The 12,396-nt window shown below is 30.9% G+C and overlaps 2 protein-coding genes across 13 annotated transcripts in view; one reads left to right on the top strand and one right to left on the bottom strand.

Annotated features, from left to right (window-relative positions):
• DOCK7 (dedicator of cytokinesis 7) overlaps nucleotides 1-12,396 on the bottom strand; it is a 241,399-nt gene that overhangs the window by 134,469 nt on the left and 94,534 nt on the right. The window lies entirely within an intron of this gene.
• ANGPTL3 (angiopoietin like 3) lies at nucleotides 1,495-9,985 on the top strand. Of its 2 annotated transcripts, XM_017661950.3 has the most exons (7): nucleotides 1,508-2,212; nucleotides 2,870-2,980; nucleotides 4,801-4,915; nucleotides 5,898-6,011; nucleotides 6,449-6,544; nucleotides 8,205-8,471; nucleotides 8,827-9,985. In XM_017661950.3, exons 1-7 carry the CDS (start codon nucleotides 1,718-1,720, stop codon nucleotides 9,006-9,008), a joined length of 1,380 nt encoding a protein of 459 aa, XP_017517439.1. In that variant the 5' UTR covers nucleotides 1,508-1,717; the 3' UTR covers nucleotides 9,009-9,985. The 2 variants fall into 2 exon arrangements, with proteins under 2 accessions (XP_017517440.1, XP_017517439.1); XM_017661951.3 differs by lacking the exon at nucleotides 6,449-6,544 and having other exon boundaries at nucleotides 1,495-2,212.

Genomic DNA, 12,396 nt, shown 5'->3' on the forward strand with positions numbered 1-12,396 from the left:
TTTTAATCCTTATACAACCCTTTAAGTATGTATTATCTTCATTTGACAGACAAGAAAATATTAAGTATAGTCTATGTAATTTGACCAATAGTAACAGAACTGAAGAATCGCAGATCCAGTATTACAATTCAGCCAGTCTCTCTGCAGATCATACTATTAACCATTATGGTATATTACCTCTACTGTAACTATTATATCATAAGCACTTAATCCTAAATCATCAAGAGCTTCTGTTTTATACCAGGAAAAGGCATTTTTAAGAACAGAAATTTTTGGAAATAGTTCATTCTGTGAAATTTTGCTTGACAATTTACAACTTAAACTGAAATCTGTAATATTAAAATTTTCCCATTTGCAAAAAACTATTAAGTTAAATTTCTTTTAGAAAAGGCTGATTATACACACCACACACAGGTAAAAAGGTCATTTCATGTGGTATAATAACTAACATTTAAAATATTTCCTTTTTGCCAGACATGTTCTGAATACTTAACACACATATATTTTTTTAATTCCCATAACTCTATTAAGCATGTACTATAACTACCTCAACTTACAAATGAGGAGACTGAGATTTTGGGAAACTTGTCCAAGGCTGGACAGCTACGGCTAGCTTTTGGACCCAGACCACAGTCTGATTCCTAAGCTCCCACTATTAACACTTTTAATATGCTAATTCATCAAGATAAGACATTTTAAAAGTTAGTGTTTACTTAAAAAGTTTTAATATGAATACCCAAGAAAGATAATAATTTATAATTTAACCAAAGCATTTAATTTTTCCTTTTAACTCTAAGAAGCATAGTGAAACATTAATTTTTAAAAATAGTATTAACTGGTTTTGCTAAATTTATATTATCAAAATTATTACCAAAAATTCACAGATTTCAGGAAAATTTATAATGGGCAAATAGTTTCTGACATTGGAAGTATTTAATTCTGGGTTTGATCTTAGAAGACCAAATAATCTATTGGCCTGTCAGTGGGTAAATGTAAAAGAGGCTACAATACAGAGACATTGAATGTAATGAAGAAAAGGGGTGAAATGCCTTTTAATGTATGGGATTTTGTGAAAATATACAAATATGGTTAAGATAGATCCTATGTAGCAAAAAAGACCTAACAAATAATTATAGTGATAAATAATAAGGAATACATAGTCATGTGTTAGCTTATATGTATGGGAATTCAGCATTGAGAGCCATTAACACCAGCCAAAAAAGTGGAGAGAAGCTATACAGCAAAGACATTTTTGGGGGATGGGAAACTGTTTCCAAAAAAATTAAAATACAATTTGGGAAATGTATACTTAATTCATTAATTTTTCCTCAACTCCAATGATGAATTTACCAGTCAAAAGTGTGGTATTTACTTTAAAATCTCTTTAAAAATAATGACAAATTAAAACAAGCTTTTAAAAACAGTTGTATCTCATAACACTGAATGTGACATTTATAATGTAGGAAAATTAAATACAGTAACAGTTTTAAATGACCTATTTAGTTTCCCATTTCTTTGATTTCATTTAGCATTGATCTAACTCAGTGTGGAAGGTTACATTCGTACAAGTTTACACAGCTTAATGATTAACAATGTTCACCTGCCAACCTTACTGTTTATATGGCAAATAGTGGTATATACTGAGTTTAGAAGACTAGGTCTGCTTGCAGGAGAAAACTAGTTCCAAATTGCTTGAAACTGAGTAATTAGAATAAAAATGAACATGATTAAGTTCCTTCTTTTTATTGTTCCTTTAGTTATTTCCTCAAGAACTGACCAAGAACTTCCATCATTTGATTCTAAATCTTCAGAGCCAAAATCAAGATTTGCCATGTTAGATGATGTAAAAATTTTAGCCAATGGCCTCCTTCAGTTAGGACATGGTCTTAAAGACTTTGTCCATAAGACTAAGGGCCAAATTAATGACATATTTCAAAAACTCAACATATTTGATCAGTCATTTTATGACCTATCACTGCAAACCAATGAAATCAAAGAGGAAGAAAAGGAACTTAGAAGAACTACATCCAAACTGCAAGTCAAAAATGAAGAAGTGAAGAATATGTCACTTGAACTCAACTCAAAGCTTGAAAGCCTCCTAGAAGAAAAAGTTCTCCTTCAACAAAAAGTGAAATATTTGGAGAAGCAACTAACCAATTTAATTAAAAATCAATCTGAAATTCAGGAACACCCTGAAGTAACTTCACTTAAAGTAAGTAGAAATCAATGAGGTTTCATGATTGTTTTTACTGTGGATCTTTTAAAAAAAATATTTTAAGGCATGCTATTTGAAATACTTTATTGCACTGATGAAATATATTTTTCTCAAGAAAAAAAGCCTCCAGGAAAAATTTTCCCATTATAATTTCAAGTTGTTTTTTCATGTTTCCCTAACATTATATATGAAAACAACACTACTTTATTTTTAGATGAAAATTCAAATCAGTTAAGTAATAAAATTTTGGATACTAAATTGTTACAGTACTGCAAATTATTGGAGACAAGAAAAGGAATATAATTTGAAACCATTCTCCCATGTTTATAGTGGATAAAAGTAATATAGTAAATGGTAAAGATTTGTTTCTATTAAAATACTGGGTTTTTTTTTTTCACTTAACTGGAGTACTTTGAAGTTCAAGAAATCAGATTTTAGAGACGGTATATTTAAAAAGAACATAAAACAAAAGTATGTACTATTTGAAAGACGCATACAAGGGAAAAATTATTGCCAATATTCATTTTCATAATCCACTTTTGTTTTAAAAAATTGGATTGTAATAGCGTTATAGGAAATTAAAGTCTTATTTAACAAAAAAATAAAGAAAAATGAAAGAAAGAAACTTCTAACTAACCTACAATCTATGTCCAGACTTTTGTAGAACAGCAAGATAATAGCATCAAAGACCTTCTCCACACTGTTGAAGAACAATACAGACAATTAAACCAACAGCATAGTCAAATTAAAGAAATAGAAAATCAGGTAAGTCAGTATTTTAATGGCATGTCCAATCTTTTATATAAAATTTAGGTTTATGAAAACACTGGACCCTGAAGCTACTTAAAATAATTATAGCTGGGTAGTGAGTAAAAGGATCACATCAATGTGACTGTTAAGACTGCATGCTCTGACGCTACTTAATTACCTGAGTTTGAGTCTTGACTCTAAAACTTGTGTGTGACCTTTGAGTAAATTACTTAACCCCTTTGTCTCTAGTTTCCTCACTAATTCTATGAAAATATTAACAGAACCTAACTTTTAGGGTTGTTGTGAGAAAAAAAAAATTAATCCATGCAAAGTATATCCTTAATTTAGCAGCCAAAGTTGATTCTTTTAAAACTTAAATTAGATCACCTCTTGGTTCAAACCCCACAATGGCTTCCTGCTCGTTCACAGTGGCCTGTAACCCCAGATGACTCTTTATTATTTCACTGACTTCCTCTCCTCTCCTCTAGTCATACCGGCCTCTTCACTGCCACTCAAACACATCACACATGCTGCCATCTCAGGGCCTTTGCTCTTGTTTCCTCTGTCTGGAACGCTCTGCTATCTGCATGGCCGCTCTCATTTCCTTTAGGTCTTTGTCAAATGTAAAATTCACAGTGAAGCCTTCCCATGTCACTTAATCAAAAATGACAGTCCCCTACACCCATCCTTGAAACTGCTACCTCCTTTATTACTCTTCTTTTTCCCTTAACATTTACCTCTATTTAATATAATGTGTATTTTAATTACTTATATTGTATGTCCCTGTACTAGAATGTAAGCTCTATGAATACAAACATATTAATCTGTTTCAGTATTTTTATGACTTAATTTTAGGTTCTTTTTCCTCATTGTCCAAAAAAGTTATTTTTTGTCAACTAGTTTTGATTTCCATAACTTCCTTATTATATGCTATTTTTCTAAGTTCTTCTTCCCTTTTATTGTGAGTAAATGAACCTGATCACAAAAGCAAAATGTCATTATAAAATGATATATATCCTGTCCTATCTAATAAGAAAATGTATGAGGAATTCAAAATAATGAGTATCTGAGTTGGAAGATGCCTTAGATCATCTGATCCAAATTCCTCAAATTTAAATTAAGAAACCAAATCATGAAAAAGTTAAGTGAGTTTGAAATCAGTTATAGTAGAAAACAGTAATATCCAGTAAGTGAACTTTTACAACAGATCCTTATGAATTATGTCCTAGGAAATATCATTTATGTTGACATTAAAAAACAATGCAAGACATTACATGTTCTGCTTTTCTCGGCCCATCAGTAAGAAAAGCTATCAGTCAATAAATTGCAAACACAGCACACTTTAAGTAATAAGCTGTTATCCATAAACAATGAAATACTGACTATACTGAAAGTAAGCAAATAAACCTCTATACAGGTAAGTTTACATACCAAAAACTATAAAGAAAGCACCCTTATTCAAATTGTGTTATGACTTTATGGCGGGTCTGCAAATGAACAAGGTCCACAATTGAGAATTATTAATTTAAAATCTACTCATATAAATAACTAACATATTAAAATATTCTAAGTAAAGTCTCTGCCTTTGGTCTTCCTGTTTTTTTGACCAATTTCTGGTTTTTGTCTTGCTCTCCTTTTTCCTCTATTTTTTTGAACTCATTAAATAGAATGCCTGATTAAAAACTGTGAAAACAAGTAATCTGTATTGTTTAATCCCTCTTAACATCAAAAGCAGTAACATATTTATAAACCAAAAGATGTATGTAAGTTGTACTTTTAATATCCTTACTCAAGAGTCCCCTAACTAAATACTCAATACTATATTCTTTTATCAGTTAAGAAGAACTGGGATTCAAGAATCCACTGAAAATTCTCTTCCTTCTAAACCAAGAGCACCAAGAACTACTCCCACTCTTCACTTGAATGCAACAAAAAATGTAGAACATGATGGTAAGACAATTTGGTGGATTTCCATCTTGAAGCTATTATCATCAAATCCTATCTTCAACATTTCTATTAAAAATTGCTATTTCTCAGGATCTGTTCCACACTAAAAGAGAGTTAAGAGACAAATCTGCCAAACACAGTATGTCAACCTAAATTGGTCCTAGTGGGTTTTTGAAACCCTACAAAACCTATTCTTAAGACATTCAGGGAAATATGAATATGGACCTGATACTAGATATGGAATTATTACTCATTTTCTTAGATGTAATAATGGTATTACAGTTAGGTAACAGAATAATCTCATGTTTTAAGAAATGCATGCTGAAATACCTAAGGGGTCATGATGTTTGCAAATTACTTTCAAACTGCACAGAAAAACACACGTTTGTGGATATATTTATTTATAAAGCAACTATGGCAGAATTTTAAGTTGTTGAAATAGATGGAAAGATTATGGTATTCTCTTCAATGCTTCTACTTTCCTGTTTGAAAATTTTCATAAGAAAAACAAAAAGATGGGGAAACAAAGTCACCATTCCCAACCAAATTTCAAAGTGATACACTTTCAAATACATTCAGTTTTTATTTACTTAATGCAGAAAAAAAGGTCTGTTAGTTGCATATTCACTGTTTCCACATATATCTACTAACTGCCTGCTATGCACCAAGCATTATATTATTGTCTCATCTGTGATTTTTTTATACTTCCTATATCTAGTAAAAAAAAAAAAGTGTTTAAAATTTTCATTTTTTTACTTTTCTTAAAAAAAATCAGTTTGATATTCTTTGTTTAACATGCCATGGAATAAAAATGCTTTAGCATTTACTGAAACGTTACTTCGCTTACTGAAATGTAGTGATGTATTACTGAAAAAGGCTGATAGCTACATTTACCACTATTCCACGAAAGTCAAGGAAAATCTCAAACTCTAAAGATATCATTTTTATCACTATATCATATGTAATAATATTTTGTTGATTCTAGATATTACTGCTGATTGTACTACCATTTATAACAGAGGAGAACATACAAGTGGCATCTATTCCATTAGACCCAACAACTCTCAAGTTTTTAATGTCTACTGTGATTTTAAATCAGGTAAAACTAGTCTAAGGAGAAAAAGGATAGTATTTAGTTCGGGTTACTAACTACCTATTACTAAGACAAATCCTGTTATCTTTGTCCTGAATATATATAAAATGAGATATATATATATCATGAGTAGTTATATAGACTAGGACTTATATTTGTCTTGTTTGTTTACTCATGTTATTTATTTATTTATTTAGTATTCCCCTTCTTTTTCCCTTAAAATAACTGAGATGGCTACTGTCAATAAGTTTGTTAAGATAAACTCATTAGCTGCTCTTTACTTAACTTCTTGGGACCATGATAAATAATAAAATGTTATTACCATAACAACACTACTAAATACCTTACACAGTCAGTCACCAATTAAACCAAACCCAAAGTATTTTGTTACACCTGTCAGCATTAAACTGTAATAAAAACATGATTTCATTCATTATATTCAGGTAATTCATGGACATTAATTCAATACCGAATAGATGGATCACAAAACTTCAATGAAACTTGGGTAAACTACAAATATGGTTTTGGGAGGCTTGATGGTAAGATGACTTCATCCATTCATTCATTTACTTAATTTAAAAATTTTTATTGAGAACCTATTATGGACTGGGCATGAGAAATGCAACAATGAATGAGAAACATTCCCAGCCTTCAGAGAACTTATCATCAAATACCTTATTTGTAGTAATTACACTTATTAAAAGTATATTTATTTGAATTTTATTTATCATTCCATGTCTGTTCTTAAGTATACTTATTACATCTTAATTCAATGGCTTATAATTAGCATGATTGTAATTATTAAAGATAATTATGGTTAAGTGTTCATTGCTTTGGTTAGGTAGTAAAAGCTAGTAAGGGGCTACGAAGAACCATCCCTATCATGGTCACTCTACTTTCATATTAACACTTTAAATATCAATTACTTGGAGGTTGGAAGGAACAAGAAAGCTGTCAGATATACAGAATAAAATGTTCAGATTTCAATTATTTAAATACTATAAAATGTATACTATAAATGTGCAGTTTAAAATGAGTTAATGCAAATTAATTTCGATCACAAATAATAAAAAACCGTTTAAAATCCAAAAAGCGTATTATAAAAATCTATGAATGGAGTGTAATGGGGTATGTGGTGGGGACTTGACAATGGGTGGAATCTGGTAACCACAATGTTGCTCATGTGATTGTATATTAATAATACCAAAGTAAAAAAATAAAAAATAAAAAAAATCTTATGAATGTACTCATTTATAAAGTAGAAAACATCCATTATTGTATCATATTTTTAAGTAGTACTATCTGACCATTTAAAAATTTTATATTCAAACTAAGTTAAATCCCTAACTAAAAAGTACATTCAATATGAAGTGTAGCTACAAATCTTTTTCTAAGACTGAGCATAACCCAAAAATAAAAGGTTGATGGTGAAATCAAGAGTACTTACTTATTTCTGTAAGAAAGTAAGCCATGTATACTTCCAATCTTTAAAGTGAAGTCTCTACTAACTCAACAAGGAAATGTGCCTTTATTCCCAAAATACTTTTAATAAGTGGATTGTGATAATTAGAGACATCTATTTGTATTTAATTCCTAATAAAAATAATTTCTAAAATTATAGAGAAAAGTTACTAATTATGCTTTTGCATTTGAAATGTTTTTAGAAACTGATTCTCTTCTTTTTCTACAAAGAAAAAATACATATCAAGCAAATATCAAAGGCCAAGGCTATATATGAGGAAAATGACATTATTATATAATGGTAGTGGATATAATACTCAAAATAATTAACACATCTCTTGATACTGTATGGGTATTACTAAATAGCTAAAAGTAAAGCCAGTACATATAAAGACCTGGAAGTGAGATATTTTACCAATGATTAGACCTAAAAATATCTATAATAGCCTAGTAAGTTTTACCTGTGAAATACATCTTGTAATATCCATTTTAGAAAGGATAACCAGACTTTAAGCAGACTTATTAAATATTTTAAACATTTTTTTGTACAGACAACTATCTTCAATAAAATTGTTTTAAAAAGTAGTATTTTTAAGAGACTCTAAAATAGTCAAAGGATTGGAGACTGAAACAACTCATTTAGCTACACCAATAAAAAAACTCCCCCAAAAAACCCCAGAACTGTAGACACCTAATCTGCAGTTAACAATGCACACATTCTTACAATTTTTTTTTCAGGAGAATTTTGGATGGGTCTAGAGAAGATATACTCCGTAGTAAAGCAATCTAATTACATTTTACGAGTTGAACTAGAAGACTGGAAAGACAACAAGCATTATACTGAGTATTCTTTTCACTTGGGAAATCATGAAACCAACTATATGCTACACCTAGCTGAGATTACTGGCAATGGCCCCAGAGTACTCCCGGACCACAAAGATTTGGTGTTTTCTACTTGGGATCACAAAGCAAAAGGACATGTCAACTGTCCAGAAAGTTATTCAGGTATCCTTTTACTAACATCAATACTGTTTTCATACCTTCAAAATACCTTCTCAAGGTATTAGCCAATATCTACAATGTCAACTCTTTAAATTCTGAATCCCAAATAAACATTTTTCTATAGGCAAAAATCATTTAATGTAAGTGTTAATTTGATTCTAGTTCAACTAAGTATTTTACCTCTAACCTTTACTGGATATTTTATTTTTGATGGTCTATGTGAGACTTACACAAATTATTTAAAATTTAAAATGGAGATACATGCACACAACAGTGTCAGAGTTATAAGAAATGAAGATAAACTCTTGGGGAAATATAGTAACAGTTGTATCCTTTAAACTGCATATCTATTTTCTAGGTGGTTGGTGGTGGCATAATGTATGTGGGGAAAACAACCTAAATGGTAAATATAACAAGGCAAGAGCAAAAACTAAGCCAGAGAGAAGAGGAATATGTTGGAAGTCTCAAAATGGAAAGTTACACTTCATCAAATCAACCAAAATGTTGATCCGTCCAACAGATTCACAAAGCTTTGTATGAACTGAGGCATATTACAAAGACAATAAACATTAAACATCCCAACCTGTGTTTTAATGATATGGTATGAAATCCCTAATAAAAGGCTTTAGAAATAGATTCTTTCTTTTAAAGCCACTATCAACTTAAACATATCATCATATCACCTCAAAGAACACAAGTTATCTTTTTCAAAACTCTTAAGATCTCATTTATTCACATATTTTGTGATGTGGGGGAATCAATTTTAAATGGTTACAATATAAATTTTAACCAATGGGTGAATTTTTAGATAACTTGCTTAAATAAAAAACTTATAAAGAAACTTCTATTGTAAACTTTATCATGGGGGCAATTTCACAACGTCTCTAGTTTATAAGACTAGTTTTCTGCTAAAATTCTAAACTTAAATAAATATTAAGGACTGATAACTGTACCATTCTTATATAATATCAATTTCAAAAGTAAAATTCAGTCAGTTCAGAGTACATGCAAAAACAATATGAATTTTAAAACAGATGCTTTGTTTTGCTACAAAAATAATTTGGAGTAAATATTTGGTATGCTTTACTTATGAAGCTAAATGAAGCAGGATGAAATATTGTACTGAAATAGTTCAGTCTTAAATGCAGTAGATCATGATTACTAAGTCATATTGACTTTAATATCAGGTATTACTGTATTTTAACAAATTTGTTAACTTATCTATACTGTAGACATCTTATGTATTTTAACACTTAATACTGTGAAAAGAATTTTAAAGGGATATTGTCAGAATACAATGAGAATGCATGTATTTGTGACATCAAGTTAAAGTATAATAATTTATTCCCCCTGGACATGGTGTTAGTCTAATATTTATGTGTAGGTTTTCAAAAAGAATTAGAAAATCACAAATGATCGAATGTTTAAATAGCCTGACAGACGTGTATATATGTTTCTAAACTCAATAAAGACTCAGTTCCCTAAATTAAAATTGTTTTTTATGCCTAATAGAAGTGTGATTACATTATTTCTAGTAATTTATATAATAAATAATTTGAATTCTAAATCCTTAAGGATCAGTAAATGCAAATCTTTTCATAATATCACTTGTCAGTATTTAAAATAATTTTTAAAAGAAACTACCAAAAAAATAATAAAATTTCAATTTAATCCATTTTTTTTTCCAAATATATAACAACTTTATTTAACATCATGGTTTGTTCTCTGGCCTCAGTTATAAACTAGGAACAACTATAACATTCTCAAAAAGATGAGTTCTCCATGGGTTTCACGCTATTGACACTGAAGAATACTTAGTAAACCAAATCATAGTTGAAAAACCTTCCTACTTTAGTCATCTTTGTAGAATTTATATATATAAAAATCTACAATTACATGAGGAACATTATGTTTACTAGACTCCCCACTTCACCAAGTCCCCCCCACATACCCCAGTAGTCACTGTCCATCAGCATAGTGAAATGCTGTAAAATCATCTGTGTTGCACAGCCCTTCCATGCCCTCCCCCCACATTATACATCATTATACATGCTAATCGTAAGGCCCCCTTGCTTCTCCCCCACCCTTCTCCCTCCCTTTCGACCCATCCTCCCCAGTCCCTTTCCCTTTGGTAACTTTTAGTCCTTTCTTGGGTTCTGTGATTCTGCTGCTGTTCCATTCCTTCAGTTTTTCCTTTGTTCTTATACTCTACAGATGAGTGAAATCATTTGGTACTTCTCTTTCTCCGCCTGGCTTATATCACTGAGCATAATACCTTCTAGCTCCATCCACCTTGTTGCAAATGGTAGGATGTCTTCTTCTTACAGCTGAATAATATTCCATTGTTTATATGTACCACATCTTCTTTATCCATTCATCTACTGATGGACACTCAGGTTGCTTCCATTTCTTGGCTATTGTAAATAGTGCTGTGATAAACATAGGGTTGCATCTGTGTTTTTCAAATTGGGCTGCTGCATTCTTAGGGTAAATTCCTAGAAGTGGGATTCCTGGGTCAAATGGTATTTCTATTTTGAGCTTTTTGAGGAACCTCCATACTGCTTTCCACAATGGTTGAATTTACATTCCCACCAGCAGTGTAGGAGGGTTCCCCTTTCTCCACAATCTCACCAACATTTGTTGTTGTTTGTCTTTTGGATGGTGGCAATCCTTACTGGTGTGAGGTGATATTGCATTGTGGTTTTAATTTGCATTTCTCTGATGACTAGCAATGTGGAGCATCTTTTCATGTGTCTGTTGGCCATCTGAATTTCTTCTTGGAGAAGTGTCTGTTCAGCTCCTCTGCCCATTTTTTAATTGGATGTTCGCTTTTTGTTTTGTTGAGGTACATGAGCTCTTTATATATTTTGGATGTCAACCCTTTATCAGATCTGTCATTTATGAATATATTCTCCCATACTGTAGGATGCCTTTTTGTTCTATTGATGGTATTCTTTGCTGTACAGAAGCTATTCAGCTTGATATAGTCCCACGATTTAATCCAGTTTTTAAAGGATATAGTGCCCAAGTTATATAGTGACTCATCTTAGCCAAGTCAGCATTATGTATTTTTAATTACCCAATATACATGTCATATGCATTTCTTATGACATCTATAAATATGATCTATGTGGATCCTACATAAAAATTTTATCCAAGAGTACAAAAGAACAAAAGCAAAAATAAATTTTAGTTTTCAGAACCACAGCTAAGAAGTCAAAAGTGACTTTTTTGAACCAAAATGCCAAATGGTTTGTTTTCAAAAAAAAATTGGAAGATTTAAAATGGAAAATAATTCATTATTGAATATGCCAATTGCTTTCTCTACTTCTTCTCTAATTTTTTTATGAATCTCACACAGTATGTTTCATTTTGTTCCTCTTAGGAGTACTAAATTATTTTTATCTGGTTATTAAAGCTCAGATCGAGAGCTAATTCTGGTAAAAAGGATTATTTTTCTTTGTGGTTCACAAAACTTGTGTCCTTCTGTCCTCACTACTTTGCTAAAGTACTCTTATTTCACCACTCACAATTGTAGGATCTTAGTTCACAGTCCCTTTTATCACTCTACTTACTAAAAACATTATTCTTTTTTCAACTTGACATTCATTTTGCTTCCATAATACTATTACACTCTCCAAGGGTTCTCCCTAATCTGAATCCCTCTTTACAGCCCTATGCCCTCCTAGTATTTAGCATTATGAGCCAATGCACAAACTTCAATTATCTCTTTTACTAAGACAACTCAAACTTTTCATTTACCTTGTTCAAACTTGTCTATTAAAAGAAAATAACAGCTGAGGATAATGAAAACATATCCTTACAAGTTCTGGAGATACAAAATGAAATGGCTTGATATAAGCACAAATTTTTTCTAGAATCTTATTAGGAATCTAGAATCTTTTCTTAAAATTGCACTTACATTGTT

Source organism: Manis javanica, chromosome 4, assembly GCF_040802235.1.
Source record: "Manis javanica isolate MJ-LG chromosome 4, MJ_LKY, whole genome shotgun sequence".
Classification (NCBI taxonomy): Eukaryota; Metazoa; Chordata; class Mammalia; order Pholidota; family Manidae; genus Manis; species Manis javanica.

Bases quoted from the DNA above. Each gene is read 5' to 3' on its own strand.
- ANGPTL3 (XM_017661950.3), top strand. From the start codon at position 1,718: ATGAACATGATTAAGTTCCTTCTTTTTATTGTTCCTTTAGTTATTTCC. The intron at 4,916-5,897 runs GTAAGACAATTT...TGTTGATTCTAG, and splicing joins AAAAAATGTAGAACATGATG to ATATTACTGCTGATTGTACT. The intron at 8,472-8,826 runs GTATCCTTTTAC...TCTATTTTCTAG, and splicing joins CTGTCCAGAAAGTTATTCAG to GTGGTTGGTGGTGGCATAAT.